The sequence below is a fragment of the Helianthus annuus genome, chromosome 9 (assembly GCF_002127325.2).
Source record: "Helianthus annuus cultivar XRQ/B chromosome 9, HanXRQr2.0-SUNRISE, whole genome shotgun sequence".
Lineage (NCBI taxonomy): Eukaryota > Viridiplantae > Streptophyta > Magnoliopsida > Asterales > Asteraceae > Helianthus > Helianthus annuus.
The window spans coordinates 163,777,345-163,799,690 of record NC_035441.2 but is presented as its reverse complement, the minus strand read 5'-3'; the positions used below and the strand labels follow the sequence as shown (position 1 = coordinate 163,799,690).

At 37.1% G+C, this 22,346-nt stretch overlaps 1 protein-coding gene and 1 long non-coding RNA gene across 7 annotated transcripts; both read right to left on the bottom strand.

The window, feature by feature from the left end:
* Nucleotides 1-764: 764 nt before the first annotated feature.
* Nucleotides 765-6,550, bottom strand: LOC110879344. 6 transcript variants are annotated; one of them, XR_004867729.1, is made up of 6 exons: nucleotides 6,367-6,550; nucleotides 5,922-6,036; nucleotides 4,388-5,819; nucleotides 2,915-3,910; nucleotides 2,753-2,802; nucleotides 765-2,667 (listed from the first exon to the last, which is right to left on the bottom strand). It is a non-coding gene; the product is annotated as an uncharacterized LOC110879344 (long non-coding RNA). The 6 variants fall into 6 exon arrangements; XR_002558617.2 differs by having other exon boundaries at nucleotides 2,915-4,504; nucleotides 4,970-5,819; XR_002558619.2 differs by having other exon boundaries at nucleotides 2,915-4,474; nucleotides 4,970-5,819.
* A 1,680-nt stretch (nucleotides 6,551-8,230) lies between these two features.
* On the bottom strand, nucleotides 8,231-8,650 carry LOC110876659. The gene has a single exon (XM_022124824.1). The coding sequence runs from the start codon at nucleotides 8,648-8,650 to the stop codon at nucleotides 8,231-8,233; it is 420 nt and encodes a 139-aa protein (XP_021980516.1).
* Nucleotides 8,651-22,346: the final 13,696 nt, after the last annotated feature.

Sequence of the window (22,346 nt, the reverse complement as noted above, 5' to 3'; positions counted from 1 at the left end):
AAGTAAACATGTCTAGAGTTAAATGTTAACTTTAATTATAATAAGTTAAATAAATAATAATTAATATAAAAAGAATTAAACTTATAAAAAAGATAAAAGAACAAATATTTGTAAAAAAAAAAAAAAGAAAAAATAACTTTATTAAACTTAAAGGGTTAACTCTAAATTAAAGTATGGAGTCGAAACGTAAATCACTTATTAGAAAGAGATTTATTATTAAACTTCCATATACAAATATATTAAAGTTCATATGTATAAACATAAATTGTTTATAAAAAAAAGAACTATTAGTGTTTAGGGATCCTTGAACTGAGCGGGTTTTACCTCACCGCACTATCGTGCCTTCGGGCGAGTGTTCACGGGCTTCGGCCCTAGGTGAGGGTTTTCCCCAGTTTGGAAAGCGAGTGTATCCCGATGTGGTGAATTTCGCCAGTAACCCATTCGGAGGATTCATTGGCCGTTCAAAAAAAAAAAGTGTTTAGGGATCGTGTGATAACTATATTAAAGTTAAGGGTTAGAAACATAAAGTAACTAAAAAATATAATAATGATGTAATCCTATAAGTTAATTAAAATTAACAAAAAAAATGAAAATAAACCAATAGTGAATAAGAACTATTCACGATTGATTTTGTTATTAAATGTAATGTAATGTAATACAATACAACTAGCCTAAGATCCCGCGAGTTTCGCGGGTGGCTTAAGACAAATATATAATATCTAGTGACATTTAGATGAACTTTGTAATGAAAAAACTTTTTAATATAAACGTATAAACATTATACTTATACTGAACTAAAAAATTTAAAATATTACGGTACATAAACATCACAGATCAGGAAAAACTTCTTTGTAAACTACATTTGTCCTCTTTATCTTCATCGTTAGCGCGTTTGCACAAACCACAAAAAAGATGCCCAACAAGACGTTTTTAAGTTGGGCCGATATGTGCTTGATTTCCATCAGTGGCCCAACCCTTGCTTGAGCCTTCTCCATTAAACAGAGCCTGACCGAAGCTTTTAGACATTTTATCCTTTCCCACCCACTACAAAGCCAATAAGTAGTTATATAAGCGGGCACACACTGCTGATTAAACCACTCGTAAACCAAGCCCAACATCACCAGGCCCAAACGACGAAGGTGGGCCCTGGTCTTCACAATAAGAACCCTGTATTGGGCCTTCGCTTGAAAATTAAACCACTTTCGGAAATCCCAAACCCGGGTTCTTTTTGTAGGACAATCAGGCTAGGTTTGGGCCTTCCGTAAACGCAAGAAACCGTACCCCCAGCTGATTATGTGGGCTCTAGTCATCATAGAACCCGTCACACCGGAACCGAAGTAATTGAGCCCAGACTGATGGCCATTCCAGAATAAGAGCACAGCCCAAGCCAAGACATAATGCAGGCCATATAAAATAAAATGAAAAGTTACAAAAGATGTACGTAAAATGAATTTACTATATGTGTTTTAATCGCTATCAATAATATATGTTAAACCCACATAAACATTACAAAAAATGGCCATCATGTCAATTTCTAAGTTTAAAAAACAACCTAAACCCAAATAAACTACAAAAAGTGGCCATCATGTCAGTTTTTAAGTTTAAAAAACAACCTAAACCGATCACCATCCATATTGTAACTTCTAAAGTCTTGTTGAACTATAATCATAGTTTTATACCTATGGGAATTCATTTCTTTCTTTGCTCACAAGTAGCTTAAAACTTTCAAAATTTTTTACAAAAAAGGCTCAAAGTTAAAACAAAAATATTGACTTAAGGCACCACATCAGTAGAGATCCCTAATTTTGTAACCCAAGCCCGATGGGTATACCTGAATCATTTGGGATAGGTATACTCGATACCCGACGGGTAAGAGGTTGGGTATAGGATTGAAAAAAAATCACGGGTATGGGATTGCAGTGTTTATGCATATGGTCCTAATAAATAAGAACCCTTAACACACTCTTAAGCTACTATTGCATGTTCTTAATATACATATTTTACTATGCCTAACAAAATGAAAATAATGATCACCTGCTAAAAAATGAAAGTTTAGAACAACAATGATAAGAGAACTGAAAGTTATTGAAATGCTTAAAGATAATAATTACAAAAAAAAAAGTTATAATATAATTAAAAACCAACTTAAAAACTATATGATTCATTTGTGTAACTAAGAATTAGAACCATAACAGTAACAAAGAGCCATACTCATCTAAAGCTGTTGTAAAACACATAACTTTAATAAATCATATGAGATGAAATGAGAATGTTGTTTTGCCAAATTGAACTATTTATTTTACTTGGTAACAGTAGCCACTAAAAATAATCATTGATATTCTTGACCCGTTTTCATACAAGGGGAGCATCTACATATATGGAGAAATAAGTTTAAAAAGGTTAGGGGTTTGTTGGACTTTTTTAGTAATCAATTTGGAGCACATAGGAATATATTATGTATGTATAAAATATAAGGTACGCCTAAAACCATCGCACTTGCTAAATAGGAAGTCAGTAAAGAAACATAGTTAAAACAAAAATTAAAAAAAAAAAACCAAATTAAGTGCAGGATAACTTGCCAGTAGGTGGAGCGGGTGGATCATCGACCAAATTGGTTGCTGGATGAGAATATTATCAAGGCCTCCAATGATGTCCTCACATACCAACCTTGCATTCAAAAAAAAAAAAAAAAAAAACAAATCAGCGACTTTAAAACACATGTAGTCAAGAGTAAATTTATGTTTCTTTATACCCGCGTAATTCAGAAACTTTGTCTGGGATACGCCGTCAAGCAAAGTAAACCTGAAAATTCCGTATAAAAAAAGTTCAAAATAGAGAAATGATAATTGATAACAATCAATATATACCCTTATAGCACATGGTTCCACAAATTCGTATGAGAAAGAATTATAACCTGTTCAGTCACCAGTGAAGGCTGCCCTTCCATACGCTTGAGACGAAACTTGTAAACAGTGGTACCAGAACCCATTTGAATCTTTTTACCCGTGATTCAAATTACAGGTTGTATAAAGGAAAGAGAATGAGAGAATATATATGTTGTACTTCTGTGTGAATCAGTAATGAGACTATGAAAACAACTCATATTACTGAGACTGTGAAAACAACTCATTGAGGAATTATATCAAACAGTTGGTGGGTGTGAACATATACATGAAAGTCTATATGTATACGGTTAGCATCACGAGAACCTTTCTTGAATAAAGCCAATAACAGAAGAGTTGACCTATAATCCATTAATTCATCACTGCAACTTGCTTTCTCTATGAAAAATACGTCAAATACCGAAACGAAACTAAAAAAAACCGAAATGAAACAGAAACAAAAAAAACGATTAAATCGAAACTAAAAATCAAAACTCAACCGAAGCAAAACCGACTAAGCCGACCAAATGGAAACAAAAAATTGAAACCGAAACTGTTATGTGCAGACTGTAAACTTGCAAGAAAATCTATATATATATTAGAGAAATGTAACACAGATACATATAAACTAATATACATTAATGGAATTGTTAAATAAAATAAAGACATGTTTTCAAAAGTTATACGTATAAAGAATCCATACCGATTGTTTCTATATCAATTTAAATTATATAAGTCGCAAGCTGAATCATTAAAAAAATACAGTTGATAAGACCGGATGTGTGTTCCGATCTTCTAAATTCAAAGTTTTTTTTTTATTTTAAGGGTCAAAATCGGGCCAGATTAACAATTTGGGTCGAATAAAGTTAATCACATAATAAAAATACGATATAAATTCATACACATCAAACTAATTCTGTAGTTTACATTATTTAGAAACGAATGTATAAACTCAACCAAGCTAATCACAGACGACTTAAAAAAGCCAAATAATTACTTGAAGATGAACTCTTTCACATCATTATAACCTGCACACAAAGCATTCTTCAAATGACCCAACCTTAGTTAACAAAAAAAAATGTGAAACCTATATAATAGCTTCAACGTCACAAATTTGACTAAAATGCGGGACCTAGAAGGTAAAAGGAATGATTAACATCATAAAAAGATACAACATGCACTTCTTAATTAAGTATATATTCAATAACTAAGTCGAACAATGTTCACATATTTGATGGTAGTCTCCGGTATTATTAAGAACCATAATTATCTAGCTTTTGTTAAATACTATTTACTTGGCTATTATTAGATCTCAACTTTTCCACCAAAATCGTGGTCGTTTGCTCGTCTTTGATCTACTAACCCCTTAAAAAGTTGCCTATTTTGGGTCCTTATACAATCGTTCGACCCGCCATATTTTCGATAACCAGTCCACAATAAAGTAAATAACAATTGTATACAACATTTTTGTTGCAAAAGTTGAAAATAACAAAATGACAACTTACAATAATAAAGAGGACCAATGTTTGACTTCGTCTTTCCTAACTGAGCCGTCTTTATGGAGAAGCGTAATAAGTACATGATGATCTCGGCTACAACGGAACGTTGACTATGTTATTGAACTATAAAATAAAAAAAAATGTCAAGGTAAAACAAATGCCAAATTCTTGGTTACATAAACCAAAATAAAGGTAGCATTTGACTTTTGAGGTCAAACCTATGAATATTCAAGTTTCAAATATGTATAAATATGATCTGACATACCTACTAATGTGTGGTGATTTTTTATAGTCTAATATTGATCTTCCAGGTTTTTTTTTTAATCAAAAGTATGAATAAATTTGTTTCCATTGTATATTATTATGTGACTGTTAATTTGACCTCAAAATATCAGACCATAACATTTACATTGAAAAGCTACATATTCAGTTTGATTAAAAAATAAGCCAAAATAAGGTTGCAACATGAGTTCTTTTGTCAACCCATTGAATATTCAAGTCGAAATTTTGAAGATATGGTTACAAATTAAAATAGTATTAAAGCAAAGATATTTAATCAAACTTTTATTTGGTTTCTCTAGGCATTACCTATGTTGCTGTTTCTTCTCCTTCCTTCAATTCTTACCTCCTCTACATGTAAATAAAAACAATAATCTTACAAAATCACCTTTGCATTCCATCATATTTACAGTTGATGCCTCTTTATGTTGAGACACCAACCTCCGTCAGAGAGGGTTTCCAACAACACCATCGCTCACTATCGTCTTCACCAGCCATCAAAAACCATCCCCAACCACACCACCACCTACAACCCATCCGCTACCAGATCTCCCCGCCCAAACCATTGCCTTCATCTTCATCTCCGTTCAACCTGTTTCTAACCAGTTCCCAAAATGCAGTTCTTATTTATTTAAACTTGATTAAGTGGGAAATAAACATAAAGACCATTAACTATTATTGTTGACAAAAAATGGGCATTAAGAGTTCATGGTTTTTACATGTGGGCAATACTACTGAGCGCTTTTATGGCTGGATTAATGGTAATAGTTACGGTGGTTGTAGATCCCAGCCATAATGACCCAGTCGTAAAATTTAAATCTAAATTTAGTATCGGCATTAGTGACATTATTTTAACATGATATTATGCAACCGTCAAAGATGTGATGGTAATTATCACCACTGGTGACTTTGAAAACTAGTGTCTATCAACAGAAGACGCAATTTCATCCTATATTGTTGAAGTAATTTTTTTGCAAGCAGAGAATTAACTGGGCTTGAAGAAGATGTAACTAACTTTCCTTTTGTCAAGATTCATGAAGATGGAAAAATGGGCTCATTGACCAACGTGGTATGCTCGCCAATGGATCGTATATGTGTCGTATTGAAGCTTAAAGGTTTCATAGCCTCATTAAGTTGTATATCGAGTTAATGGAATGACCTGTAGTTCAAAAAAATATAGTTCAGCAATTTACAGAGAACCATGTAAAAGAAAAAAATAGAAGAGTTAAATTTTTCACTTGTTGATCTGAATGTTCATTACCCTAGTCGCCCAAAGATGTTTAAACTTTTTCTTCAACCTTATTTTTAGTCTGAACACAAGATTTGAACCATTATCTTCTGCAGCACCAGCTAAAGCAGATCCTCTTTGGAGGGTCCTGTAGAGGCATGCTATAGTTAACTATAAAATTCATGTAAATCTAAAACCAGTAATCATGTTCATTCAATAACCAATACACTTATACACAAGCAATGGTTGTTTCAGGTCTATTATACAGTTTCAAGTAATGAGAGGCGTTTCTGGCCCCAATTGTGAATAATATCACAACACTGAAAAATCCTAGAAAATCTTTCAAAAAGACAAGTGCTTTATTCACAAATGGTTGTTTAACATAAACAAAGAAAGCATGATATTTCAATCACATTCGGAATTCAAAATAGATGCCGAATTATTACAAAAGAAACAGTAATAGAGTTCGAAATCTTACTTATGAGAGAATCGCATCCAGTAGCATAAAGGACATGAATATGTGACCGGTTTTGATAGGTATGAGAAACTCCAATTTTGATTGAATATGACTGTCAATTAGGGTTTTGATAGGTTACGAAGAAACTGAAAGGAGTTTAATTGGAGAGAGAGAGAGAGGAGTTTAATTGGAGAGAGAGAGCATGCTCGCGTGTGAATGTAAGAAAGATAATAGAAATTAGAAGACTTTGCCGCTCAAAAGGAATTAGGAGATGGTTCTAGAGTGACATGTGGCAAGTAATGGTTTAAGCAAATGCCAAGTAGCACCAAAATGTATTGTTTTAATATACATAATAGATATACAATAGGGTGGGGTTTCGCTACAAAGTCCATTTTCCTACAAAGTGTACAAAGTCTTAAAACACCACAATTTCAGCCATAAAACACGCTCAAAACCCACAAATAACATAGTGAAGCCCATTAAAACACAATATCCAAACCCTAACATTCTTTAAAAACTTCAAACACACCATCGTACAACTATGAATATAAAACCCAATATGATAATCAACATAAAACACACTAATGTTAGTCATTCGATAATCAAAGCCTTATCATTCAAAACAAAACACAAAACCCACAAATATGGTGTTTTAGTAACCTTCACTATGTTATTTGTGGGTTTTGAGTGTGTTTTACGGTTGACATTATAATGTTTTATGACTTTGTACACTTTGTAGGAAAAATGGACTTTATAGCCAACTCCCGCCCTATACAATAATAGTGATATTTTTAAAATAGATTATAGAAAAATGAACCTTAATTTAAATAATAGTGACATTTTAAAATAGATTATAGAAAAATAAACCTTACTTTAAATCTACAACAAATTCTCTTATGTATTTAGTGAAATGTTTTTTCATCACTTCTTTGTCTAATGATTTAATAATCATTAAGAAGATTTCTAAAGAACTAATAATTACGACGAAAACAGTTAAACGCTTTAGGCCATCCGTAGTGGAGATTGATATCACGGGAGGATGGAGCATAGCACACCATAGCGTCGTCAAACATCGATACGGCGGACACTATGGGTGGTTGAATCCCGGTCCCCGCTAAGAGCATCACGCCGTGGCCCATCCTCCCCCACTCACACACACACACACACACACACACATATATATATATATAAAGCCCCATACATATATAACCTCACTACACCCTCTTGTGATATAAAGCCCCATAAAGCCCCTCTCTTACGCGTTTTGCCACTTGTCGCATAACACGGGCTTTATGGTGTAGAGGAAAGCTTGAATAATACCCCCACCCATGGGCATTGTGTGACACGTGGTAGTCCAGTCATCCAAGGGGCATTGTTGGGTGTTTTGAAGAAATGGATGTAGTGGGATAATGCCCCCACCCTTGGGCATTATGCGACACGTGCCAGTCCAGTAATTACCCAATTTTTTTTAAAGCTAATAATATTTTATTAATTAAAGAAAAATTATATAAATAATAAAACACATAAACATAATATTTTTAAAACTAATAATATTTTATTAATTTTCGTCTTCGCTTTCGTCTTCCTCGTCATCCGATTCTTGCTCTCCCTCGTTTGGAATATGCCGAGCCGACCACGTGTGTTCAATCAAATCAGTCGTTAACGCATTATGTGTGGGGTCGGACCGCATTTCATGTGCATTCTTCACTCTTTCTTCCATTGTTGCTTGGGGATACTCCTGTACATCTTCTGGTACATAGTTCTGGCATATTGCTCTTCCTTCGTCTTCCAAAATCATATTATGCATGATTATACAAGCGTACATATCATCTCTCATTTTTTCTTTGCTCCATGCACGATAAGGATTTCCCAAATAATGCCACCGTTATTGAAGAACCCCAAAGTATCTCTCAATATCCTTCCGCGAAGACTCTTGAACCTTTTTAAAGTAAGCTCTTTTTTCATCATACGGGTCCCTGAATGTCTTCACGACAATCGAATACCTATGATAAATTCCATCGTACAAATAGTATCCATGCGGGTAGTAGTTTCCGTTTGCATAAAAAGATGCTCTCGCAGCTCTACCATAAATATAGTTCTCTACCAATGGAGACAGCTCGAAAACGTTTATATCATTGCATGACCCTGCGACACCAAAGTAAGCCGACCATATCCAAAGGTCCTGTGAGGCAACCGCTTGAAGAATAACAGTTGATCGGTCTTGGTCACCTCGTGTGTGTTGACCTTGCCATGCGGTCGGACAGTTATACCACTGCCAATGACGACAATCCAAGTTCCCGATCATGCCCGGTAAACCGTGGAGATTAGAATGGACCTCGTAAATTTGTTGAAGGTCGTTCTATGTGGGCTTTCTCAGATAACGGGGACCGTACAACTCTATAATACCTTTAAAAGATAACTTTAACCTAACAAAAAAAATAATAACTTTAATCTAAGTAAAAAAAAATATGAATGCATGTAATATTTATAGTATAGTAATGTACCTTGACAAAAATGCTCCAAGGTATCTCGCGTTGTTTTCTCGGCCATTTTTAAATATTCGTCGTCGATGTCTGTCATGTTTCCGTACGTAAGGACTCGTAGAGCTGAAGTACAGTTTTGAATACTGGTGAATACTAGTATCCCTCTCGCATCCGCTTTTTGTTTAAAATAATCATACGTGTTTTCCAAGTCTTCAGCGATGCGTAAAAATAAACGTTTACTCATCTGAAAATGACGCCTAAAAACTTCGGGGTTTGGATAAGAAGGCGCTTCATCAAGTAATCTTTCATCAACTGGTCGTTTGCCGCTTGTCGGTCTCGTTGAATATATTCACTTGGTAGAATCTCACGTTGAGGCTGGCTACAATGTTTCATATACCGAGCCGCTAGTTCGCACGCACTCGTAACCGCCTCTTGCTCGACCTCTTCATCGGTCGAGTCACCCTCATCCGCTAAAAAAATTTTGTAGTAATAATTTGCAATGGACGAGGAGGAGGTGGGGAATCCATTTTTTTTATAAAAAAGGGTGTATAAAAAACTTGATGTTTGATGTTGTAGGTGAGTGTTTTTAGATGTGATTTGTATAAAATGGGTAAAGATTGTTTTGTATTTATATAAAAGTTAAATTAAAAAAAGGAAGTAGTCGTTTCATGACCGTTGCCAACGGTCCATTGGCCAATTCAACTCTTCAAATGGCATGGATTAAAGAACGTTGCCTACCAATTTTGCCTCAACAACGCTCAGGGGGGTCATAAGGACGTTTGGGGGCGTTATTTTGAAGAAAAACGCCCAAATTTTTGTCCACTACGGGTGGTCTTAGAAGCGGTTTTAAGTATTAATTAATAAACAAGAGATTGTATGCTTGTGAGATAGTTACAAGATGCATTTGCTTATTTCCCCATGCTATGTAGATAAATAGTTTCCATAATTTAACTCGTGTAATACATAAAATTATAAGGTAGTGTTTTTTTAAAATATAAGTTTGACTACCCAAATAAATAATTTATGTTATTGTAAAAAGAATTTGTTGAGAAAACAATCCCCATGTTCTCCCCCTTAATATATAAAAAGTACAATACTTTTTTTTGAACGACCAACAAACTCAATCCCGATCACTCTCGGGGCACCCATTGGACAAACGGAATACTCCGAAAGTAACCCGAGCCCACCACCAATTCCGGGGAAAACCCGGTAACACACCCCCGCCCGTAGGCACGACAGTGAAATTACCGGTAAAACCTGTTTGGCTCAAGGATCCAACCCAGGTTTCCCTGGGTCTTCTATCACTACCTACTAGTATCTCACTCTCCACCAAGTGGGAGTAGAACTTACATCTCTCAAAAGAAATGCAAGACTTCCACCACTTAATCTAGAGATTATTGGCATAAAAAGTACATTACTAATTACGATATCGCCAATGTTGAAATTAGTTATATTTCAATCATTGCACAAAGATAATATTTTAGTCCATTATGTCTTATTAAGATTTTATTTTAGTTTTTTAATAGACTGGATATTCCTATTGGTTGAAACACATTAAATAAATGCATAATTTCTTATTTAAGTAAGAACTTGATGATAAATTAGTTTTTTTTCACATATTACTAGTTATTATATATATATATATATATATATATAGGTAGACAATACAGCTTGTTATAACTGAAGTTATGCGTCGGTATACTGAAGATATAATTAAATATTTAAAGTTATATTCAACCTAAGAAACGAATTTATAGTTAAATATTTAAGGATATATTCAACCTATGAAACGAATTTAATAGTTTAATTTAAGGGTTACGATCAAGTACAAAGTCTCCTAAAAATAAGAAGTCATAAGAAGGGTAACGGACTCTGATTGACCACATTCAAAGGCATTGAAACCGTCTCATCAAACTCTACGATGTGAGATTTTAGGTTTTTGTTTTTAGATGTTAGGGTATACGGAGTGGGGTGCGGCAAGGTGTGGCAAACTTAGTTTGCCAATTGGTAACACCACCGCCAACATAGTTTGCCACTCAAAAGTTTGCCAAATCGGTGTAGGTTTGCCGAAGTGGTGAAGGGAGGGTATGAAAGAGAGAGGGTAGTGTGGGGTGGAGTTCATTCCAATCTCAACCAATCACACCTTTTTCTTTAAAAAAAAATAGTTTACCACTTTACCAAGTGTGTAACCATTGCCAACACTTTTGAGCATAATTTACCACTTTGACATGACACACTCTCATTGATTGATATTTTAGTTTGCCACTCTCAAGTGTCTAACAACCCCTTATACCCTTAGCTTATAGATTTTAGACTTGTGTTTACATCATTGTGTCTTTTCTATATTTACGTCATTGTATCTTTTTTCTTCGACATTTGTGATATATTTTTCGGCATTGTGTTATATTTTGCGATCAAATGTGCCTTTGTACACTTCTTATTTTTAGGAGGCTTTGTAGAATAACTTTACCCGTTAAAACTCACTATAGTTAATAGTACATCTTCAGCCATTTATCCGGTATTAAGATTTCTTAGCAATATGATGGCACGTCCCATGAGTTTTCAATTCCGATACCGAATCGTAATGGTTAAAAAAACCTGATGATAGTTAAGAAATGTTCTAACCATAGTTACCTAAATCGCTAGGGTACCCACAATCCACGTATTGGATCATGGTGTACCCAATCGCAATTCGCTACCGATCCAGAACGTCCTGGTACGGCGATCCAAATTGATTAGGCCCGGCGATCCGAGTTGCTCAGGTACGGCGTTCCAGAATGATAAGGTTCGGTGTTCCAGAATGATAAGGTTCGACGTTCCATATGTCGAATTCCGACGGCTGGTGTTGTTTTCAGCCGGAAACCAGGAAGAAAGAAAGGGAAGAAGAAGAAGACAGAAACATGAAGAAGAAAAAGATAGCGGCTGCGTGCGTAGGTGTTTCAGGGCTTTTTAGGGTTTAAAGAAGTTTAGTTATTTCAACATTTAACCCCTCTATTTTTACTAGTTTACATTTAAACCCTAAAATTTGTAGTTTTTTACATAAAAAGTATAAAAGTAGTTTGTGTATTTAAACATTTAACCCCCTCTATCTTTACTAGTTTACATTATGTTTGGTAATCTGAATTTTGGAATTTGGTAATTTGAAATTTCTGTTTTAATTTGTGTATACCGAACCGGACTCCATGGTACACTGTACTGTAAGGCCTCCTAATCCAAGATCTCACTCAGCTAAAGCAACCAACAGGTGTGCGGAATCCACCTGATGATCAACCACTGTAGATGAACACAAGAATGCAAGGATTTGAGAGAGAAATCAAGAATACACAGAGTATTCTTGATGAAGATGAATGACGTCACTCACACAAAGCGCCGCCAGACAAAAGAGAATGATTAGGGCACAGAAATTCACACAGAATCGTTACCTTGTCTATTCCATATTAAAGTATATATACAAGGTGAAACCCGGACTTTCAACACTAAATAGAAAGCCCGGACAAAACATAGAGCACAAAGCAAACACACAGAGTTTTTGCTACAAAACTCAGACAAATCTAGTCTATACAAACTCTGTCTAAACAAAAACTCTTTCTAAACATAAACTCTTTCTAAACATAAACTCTTTCCAAACATAAACTCTTTCCAAACATAAACTCTTTCCAAACCTTGGACAAAGCTCTCCCTAGGAACTTCTTAGGGACAAAGTTTGGACATTGTTCAATAAAGACCCTAAATGATGGAAGCCTTGCACTTATCACCCAAAAGTGCATTAACAAACTCCCCCTTGATCAGTGCATGGTCTTCATCGAACTTGAGATCTTCAATTCCTCTTTGAAAAGTCGCTACCTGCCCAGACCTTGTTCTTCACACAGAACTGGACCACCTTGATGAACTGGTCCCCAAGAACACGATCCTCTGCATTGTATTTTAGAGGCAGGCGCCGAAGCTTCTTCAGATGTGCTCCCCTTAAGTTTGCAAGCCAAATCAGATCCAGCACCTTAGCAATCTCCTCCGTCACTTTCGTTTTAGAAATCACTGCTTCCCCAGTCTTGAGATGCACGATCCAGATGCACACAGCTTCTCCAAATATTCCATCTTGAGATGAACGGTCCAGATGCACACAGCTTCTCCAATCTTCCATCTTGAGATGAATGATCCAGACCTGAAACACTTAACCCAGGATTAAGAAACTTGACCCCGAAGATATCGGCCCAAACCTGGATCCCAAAAATAAATTCCAATACCCCAGAATAAACAATTGAAATATTAAATAATTTAATAACTTATTTAAATAAACTTTCACAACCCTAGAGTATTTTTCAGAATGATAACTCGCACATAGAAACAAGAAAGCAAAATCTTTTTGAGGTTTTTCAAATTTTGACTGAAAAGGAAATAAAACCTAGAACGTATTTACACTAATTATCTTTTTGTGAAGTCGGAGCAAAGGAATCATATCGGTTTTTCTGTCGGTATCCAACACAGAAACCATAGCATTTAGCTTTAATGTTTTAGACTAATGTTGACAGTTCAAGACGTTCAACGGTATTGTGGTCCACTTAAGTTTTAGCACGCTTTCGAACACTGTTTTCGAGATATGGAATTAAGTGTATTAAGCTGACATTAACTGTGTTTACCCACCTCAGAATATACTCCCGTATCAAGGTATGCGCGAGAGATCATCTTACTGGTGAGTATACCATTTATCATCTGTTTTGACGTATAAGCTTATGTGAGATACTCACTTATTTGGTTTTCAGATGCAAAGGGCACAAGAGCAAGTCATTTGTGATAGAATCACTTACTGAGGATAGACTTGACTCCCGCAAGATTTTGAGGGACATGTGATTGTTTATCACTTATTCGGGTCGGATGCATCATGTTTTGAAGATATTTACATGTATGTATGGTATCATGGAAGATCTAGACTTGCGTCCCCGTTATTTTCCGGTAAAAGAAGCAACCATGATACCCAGATGATAAACAGCATAAAGACCACGTATCTCAGAACCTCGGCAATCTATCAAACGAAATTACGGTACCAAGACCATATATCCGAGAGATGCGCCACACGAGTTACGCAGTTCATTATGTTTATATACCAAAAACAGGTTCTTATTTACGCGTAAAACCTACCGATGCAACGTATAATGAAGCTGTCACATTTAATAGTTAATCTCATATATATATAGCCATAGTCCTGCACCAGATACGACTAACCGATGTACTATCATTTCCCTTATATCTCAACACGACTTCATTTTAGATTTTTCAAATGTTTTTGTATTTTTTTTTTTGAAATTTATCCTACAACTAAGTAAAATATTTTTGGAGTTTTTCAATTTTTCGAAAGCGGTAAGAACTGTACAGAAAAGATAAAATAAAGTTTCTATGCGAGTTTTGAAAGCATTTTACTCTGGGTTGATCATGCCAATCATTCGGACCAGATTTTCAAATCTAGCTCGATCGAATGTTTTCGTAAACAGGTCGGCAAGATTATCCAAGGTGTCTACCCTAACCACTTCTATCAACCCCTTCTCAGCACAGTCGCGAATAAAGTGATGCCTAACATCTATGTGCTTAGTGCATGAGTGATTTACCGGATTGTTTGTTATGGAAATGGCAGAGTTATTATCAACAAGGATAGGAGTTCGAGTAAAATTCAAACCGTAGTCCCTCATTTGCTGCTGAATCCACAAAACCTGAGCACAACAGCTTGAAGCAGCAATGTACTCGGCCTTGCACGTGGATAGAGAAACGGCAACTTGCTTTTTGCATTGCCAAGAGACAAGACGGTTTCCAAGAAGTTGTGCGCCACCAGAGGTTGACTTTCTGTTCATCCAGCACCCTCCGAAATCTGCGTCAGCATACGCCATCAAATCCAGACCACCTTCAGCTGGATACCACAATCCAAGCTTAGGCCTTCCTTTCAGATATCTGAAAATACGCTTGACAGCTTTCAAGTGCGACTCCTTCGGAGTTGATTGGTACCTAGCACACAAACAAACAGAGAACATAATATCTGGTCGTGAAGCAGTAAGATACATCAATGAACCTATCATTGCTCGATATAGAGTCGGATCCACTTCAGGATCTTTCTCATCATCGGGTGAAAGCTTGAGATTTGTCAGCAGAGGCGTGTCATAGGGTAAGCTATCTTCCAATCCAAATCTTTTGAGAATCTCGTGGACATACTTTGTCTGATGCACGTACGTCCCGGTTTTTTCTTGACTCACTTGAAGACCTAAAAAGAATGATAACTCGCCCATCGCACTCATTTCAAACTTTGACTTCATCACCTTCTCAAACTCACGACACAACTCTTCATTTGAAGAACCAAAGATTATGTCATCAACGTAAATTTGCACGATCAGAAAATCTCCCCCTTTCTTCAAAATGAACAGTGTGGAGTCGATTGCACCACGCGAGAACCCATGCTCCAAAAGATGCTTTGACAACGTCTCGTACCATGCTCGAGGAGCCTGATGGAGACCATAAAGAGCCTTGTCCAACAAATAGACCTTGTTGTCTAACCCTGGAGCTTCGAAACCCGGCGGTTGGGACACATACACAGTTTCATGCAATTTTCCATAAAGGAAGGCGCTTTTCACATCCAACTGATAGACTTTGATACGCATGTGTGCAGCAAAGGCTAGAAACAAACGAATAGCTTCCAGTCTTGCCACCGGTGCATAAACTTCTGTATAATCAATTCCTTCTTCCTGATTGAAGCCTTGAACAACCAACCGTGCTTTGTTTCTGACCACGACACCCTTATCGTCTTTCTTGCACTTGAAAACCCATTTCGTGTTGATTGCATGTTGGCCCTTTGGAAGATCGACCAAATTCCACACCTTTAACTTGTCGAACTGAGCTAACTCTTCTTGCATTGCCTCACACCAAGAATTATCCTTCAGAGCCATTTGATAGTTCTTCGGCTCTATCTGAGAGATAAAACATTCGTGGAGGCTAAGATTGTAGATTTCTTCTTTCTTGATAGCAGAGAACAGACATTGCATCTCTGAAATACTCCTTCGCGTTTGCACTCCCGCATTTGGATTCCCAATAATATTATCAACAGGATGATGAATATTTGTTCTTGGAACTGGGATTGCCGGAGCTTGAAGATTGTTTCCCAAATTCGATTGAATCTCCCCCTCAGCATGTGCATTACTACTAGAAGCTCCACCATTACCAGAAGACGCATCAACATTTGGATATGCTGAAAAGTCAACGTATAGATCTCCACTTGTAGTTTGAGCAGCTGCATTGGGGATCTTCTCAGCAACAACATCATTTACGGTCGAAGAATCAGCGACTGGAACATTCGAAGACACATTAGTAGGAATACTTGCTCTCCAGCTCGCATCTACTTCATCTTTGTTCACAAGATGTGTGTATACAACCTCCGAATCTTCTTCTGAAAGATCAGGAAGATCAAACGAATCAAATAATTTATCATAATCATATCCGCTTTTGGGACCGAATTCGGACGGTGGAGGATCAAAACTCAAAGGAGTTATGTCAAACACGATCTCCACTATTCGCTTCTTGATGTTATAAACGCGTTTGTTTGGAGTTCCATTGGCATAACCCAAAAAGAACCCAATTTCACCAACTTCCCCCATTTTCGGAGTATCTTTGGTGCGTTTGATAACACACTTAATCCCAAAAGGTTGAAAACCGGATAAGTTCGGTTTCCTGTTTTCAAGCAATTCATAACAAGTTTTATCTTCTCTTTTGACAGTAAGCACATGATTTAACACATAACATGCAGTGTTCACCGCCTCGGCCCAGAAGAAAATTGGTAATTTCGATTCAGAAAGCATAGTGCGGGCCGCCTCAATTAGGGTACGATTCTTCCGTTCTGCAACTCCATTCTGTTGAGGAACATATGGAGCGCTGAACTGATGAATTATTCCCATTTCCCGACATAACTCATCCATATACTGATTCTTAAACTCAGTGCCGTTGTCACTTCGGATTTTCTTAATAGGAAGTGAATAATTTTTCTCAAGTTGTTTGAATAAATCTCTTAAAATACTAGCAGTTTGATCCTTAGTTTTTAAGAAAAATACCCATGAATAACGTGAGAAATCGTCAGTGACAACTAAGCAATAAGACATCCCACCAATGCTAGCAACATGGATCGGGCCGAAAAGATCCATGTGAAGCAACTCAAGTGGTTTTTGGATAGAGTTAACTGTTTTCGGTTTATGAGGCTTTCGTTTGATTTTTCCTTTTTCACATGATTCACATTTGTTGTGCATATTAAAACTACGTAAAGGAACCCCCAACACCAAGTTGTTTTTCACTAAGTGGTTCATTTTTCGCAGATGCACGTGGCCCATTCTTCTATGCCAGAGATACGATTGATCTTCAGTCGCCTTTGAAAGTAGACAAGTCACTGGAGCAGATGAGTTAACCAACGGGCGCATGTCCATGACATATGTGTTATTCACCCTTGGAGCCCTCATAACGATCCAATCTTCAGGAACAACAAATCCCGGACGCAATACGAAGCAAGCTTTATCAGTGAACAGCATCGTGTACTTGTTATCACAGATTTGAGAAACCGACATCAAGTTATGCTTCAGTTCTTCAACGTTGTTCACTTTATGCAGCGTGATTTTTCCATTCGACACGGAGCCTTCACCGGTGATATAACCACCCTTTTCACCGGCAAAATTCACATAACCACCACGAAATTGTTTAAAATTGTTCAATAATTCTTTATTTCCTGTCATGTGTCTGGAACAGCCACTATCGATATACCAAATATAGATAGCCCTCTTCAGCTGCTCCTACACTCCCCAACAAAGATTTAGTTAGAGTGTGGGACCCAAGCCATGATGGTCTTGGGTCGTCCTGATTCGTCAACATAAGAAAACTCTTTGAAATAACCATCATCGCCTCTGTGTCCACCATTTCCATTTCGGAAATTGTTGGAATGAGTCCCCGCAAATCGTGGATTGTACGGAGTTGACGATCTGTTGGTATAACCAGAGTTTCCATACCCTCGGCTTCCATAGTTTTGGTAATTGTAATTTTGATTCCTGGGAGGCTCAAAATTCCTACCAAATCTAGGAGCATCTTCGTGTCTTGAGAATGATCGTGGATGATTATCCGAATGCGGTCTTTGATTTGGAAATCGGGGGGGGGGGGGGTGAAGCATTTCGATCATTCACGAATCTGTTCTGTGCATGAGGTCTAGCATAGTTGTTCTGTGCATGCGGTCTTTGATTTGGAAATGCGGTCTTTTTAGTTTTCCCACGTGACTTAGGTTTTGACTTCTCATTTTGAACTTGATTGAAAATTTCTAAAATCTTGTTGCTTATCAAATTTTCAATGTTTTCAAGGTTCACCTCATTTTTCTTTGAAATTCCACTCTTCTTCGACTGATCTGAGTCAGTGACTTCATCTGGTTCAGATTCTGACTCACTTTGTGGTTCAACTGTCAGAGGAGTCTTTGGCACAAAATTTGCCAATTCAGGGTCAATGCTTGGCATCGATGTATAATTATGGTTTACCGGAGGAGGCACCTTGTTATAACCAATGCCAAACATTCCTTCCTCAAATTCTTTGAGACGTTGGCTGTTAATACAGAAGTTCATCACTTCGGATGAATCCCTGAACTTTTCGATCTTTCGTTGCAAATCTAAAATCAGATTATCTTTTTCCAAAATGATTTTGTTCTTTTCCAAAACACAATTTTGATTCATTTCAAGTTCAGATTTTAATTCCTGATTTCTAAGATTACCCACAGCCACTAGTCTCTCAAATTCAGAGATATCATTTTTCAGTGCTTTTATCTTAATTCGGTGTTCTTTATCCGAATTAGACAAAACAGCAATGAGTTCTCTGGATTTTTCTAAATCTGCAATTAAGTTTGTGTTATGAAGTGCATATCTATCTATCTTAGTCACAAACTCAACACATCTAGCACATCTCTTATCTACAGAAGATGATTTTACCTCAATGCCAGCCATGAATGCACAAGTCTCATTTTCCACGGAATTTTCTTCCAACCTTTTAGCTTCTGCATCCGCAAATTGCTGCATTTCAGCTGTGGAGATGTTGAATTCAAAGCGTTCTCCTTTTTCTCCATCTTCTGTCTTGCAAGGCTTCTCAACAGTCTCTTCGATCGAAGGACTTTCATTTTCAGTAACATTCCCCGAATCCAACTCTTCCCCAAGAACTTCAGCCACAACTTCAAGCTCCTCAATGCTTGTCTCTTCAACAACCTCTTCATACACTTCTTCGTTCACAATTTCAGCTATAAAAGCTTGTGACACAATAGCTCCTGAGATGTCTTCCAAAGCACAACCCAGTCATAAGGCTCAGTCACATTTTGTAGAGGTTGAGCCACCATAGCATTGTTTGTCGAAGGTGTAAGATTTTCAGACCCACTTGAACGAGCACTTGAGTTGGAGGCAGCATTTGATGCATTGTTTTGAGGTCTTGAGTTGTTTCCTCGGGAGTTGTTGTCTCTGTCAGATCTTTCCATCTTCGGCTTTCGACAATCACGTGCGAAATGCCCGTAGATACCACAATTGTAACACTTTACCTTTGACATGTCGACCCCCATTCGAGTCTTTGTCTGACCTCCTATGAACTTCCTACCCGTCTTCAGCAGAAACTTCTTCGCTCTACGGACTAACAATGCCATATTGAGTTGTAGATCAAGTTCTTCCATCTCGTCTTGATCTATCTGATCGAAGTCTTCATCGAGACTTGACGGTTCAACGAGTTTCCCAAGACAGAAGTTCTCGTAGGCAGTCATGAAGGACGCCAACAGACCCATATTTTCTTCAATCAACTTCAAACCGCTTGCATCTATCTTAGGAATGTTCACACTTGTTCCTTGAGATTTCTGAGCGCCACTAGAAGAGTACATCCCTTGATTTGAATTGGTTGTTCCACTTGAACTGACAGTGTTGCTTATGAAGGCGTGATCACTTGCAGAACCTTCATTCTCCGAATACAAGGCAACACCGACACCACCATTACTACCCTTATCCGTTGGTTTCGAAGCCTTATATAACTGAGGATCTTGGATCTTCTCGAAATCAGATGCTTGATCTTCCATATTCCAAGCATAACCCCTCAGCTTCTGAACAGCTTCTTCCAATGTAAGCTCTTCGTAGAGAACACCTTCTCTGATCAAAGCGGTGTACATATTCCATTCTCTCGAAAGACAATTCAGAAACTTCTCAACCTTCTCGAATTCAGTGTAGATACCCTCTTTACTTCTATCAAGTTCGCTCAGCAAATGATAAAATCGATTCACTGTGTCATCGAACGATTCATTCTTCAAAGCCTTGAACACAACGAATTGAGTCTTCAAACGTTCGAGACGTCGTTTCTTGTACATTTCGTTTCCTTCATATCGCTGGATCATACTATCCCACAGTTCCTTTGAGCTATTTCTCTTACGGAACGTATGAAGTATAGACTGTGTCATTGCCATCGTTATCATTGACATAGCTTTCTCTTCACAGTCATAAAACTTCTTCTGGTCGTCAGTAAGCGCCAAGTACGTATCAATCGTCAACGTACGTACTGGAGTAGCTCCACATCCTTTAACGATACACAACCAGATTTTGATGTCTTTTGCTCGTACATATCTTTCGAAACGCTCCTTCCACTCAGGAAAATCAAGTTCGTTGACCAACAAAGGAGGTTTGTCGCTGCTTCCTACCTCAGCATTGTGCTTGAGGTTTTGCACCATTGTAGTCAGATTGTTGTTTGCCATTTCAAAAAGCAACAGAGAACTTCCAAACAGTGAAGTGAGCTTTAGTCAGAGTGTGTACCCCGGATCACAGAAACCTGAAATAAACACAACAAAAGAAACTCGGACTAGACTGTTAGAAGTTTAACCTCAGACCAACTAAGAAATTCGGACTAGACAAGAGGTATAACTCGGACTTGATGAAGAAGACAACAAAACTTGGACTCTCGGAACTTAAATTGATTTAAAAAACCTCGGACTAGAGAACAACTAATCAAACTCGGACTCAATAGATAATAAAATAAAAAAAAAATAACTCGGACCCTATTGACACAAGATAACTCGGACTCAAATCATTTAAATAACTATGAAGGAACTCGGACTTAAAACTGTTTAATAAAACTCGGACTTATCAAGACTAACTAACGAAACTCGGACAAAGGGACACCAGAAACTCGGACTCACCATAACCTGCTAAACTCAGACTTAATATGGCTAAACTCGGACCGAATATGGCTAAACTCGGACCGAATGAAAGCTTACCCTAAACTCGGACTAAATGAATTCCAAAAGTAAAATCGGACCAGACTTTAACAAACTCAGACTCAACTTAATCACTTAAACTCGGACTCAAAGAAAAGAGTAACTCGGATATATCTAAAGAACTCAAGAACTCGGACTCAACATTTAAACTCGGATATAACAAAAATTCTATAACTCGGACCCTTTATATATAATATAACTCGGACTTATAAAAACTTTTAAATAGACTCAGACCTCTATATCTTAAATAAACTCGGACTACAATATATCTATATTCTCGGACTCAAAGATTATATAAAATAAAACTCGGACAATTTTAAGGAACTAAACTCGGACCAATATAGTGAAATAAGCTCGGACTAAGTGCTTTATAGCCAAACTCGGACCAATATAGTGAATGAAATTCGGACCAAACACAAACTCAGACACTAAATTACCTAAACAAGAGAAATTCGGACCAAACCAGAAGGAAACTCAGACTCAATTAACTCTAAAAGGAAAACTCAGACAAGGAGAAAGCTCAGACTGAATGAATTGAAACTCAGACAAGTTTCAAAACTCAGAAGGAACCAATCCTCGGAGTATCTCCCCAGTGTGACTACACACTGGTTCAACAATACCCCGGAGACACAAACACAAAGTGTAAACCACGGACCAAGCTTCCAAAGATCAAAACTCAGAATCTTTATCTCCTTCAAAGCTCTGTATGAACAAGAACAAAAACCCCTGTAAAACCCAGATGAAGAAAACACTAAAAACTCACTAAACTACTCAAAATCCATCATCCAAACACTAGAAATGAATGAAGAATCATGAATAACACACAAAAACTCACTAAAATCTCACAAAACCCTATCAAAGTATGAACTAATCTCACCAAAACCTTCAAACTAAGAACACCTACAGTAGTATGAGCACACTGCTCTGATACCACTTGTCAGGCCTCCTAATCCAAGATCTCACTCAGCTAAAGCAACCAACAGGTGTGCGGAATCCACCTGATGATCAACCACTGTAGATGAACACAAGAATGCAAGGATTTGAGAGAGAAATCAAGAATACACAGAGTATTCTTGATGAAGATGAATGACGTCACTCACACAAAGCGCCGCCAGACAAAAGAGAATGATTAGGGCACAGAAATTCACACAGAATCGTTACCTTGTCTATTCCATATTAAAGTATATATACAAGGTGAAACCCGGACTTTCAACACTAAATAGAAAGCCCGGACAAAACATAGAGCA

Excerpts from the sequence above, each read along its gene's own strand:
- LOC110876659 (XM_022124824.1), bottom strand. The coding sequence starts at position 8,650 with ATGATCGGGAACTTGGATTGTCGTCATTGGCAGTGGTATAACTGTCCG.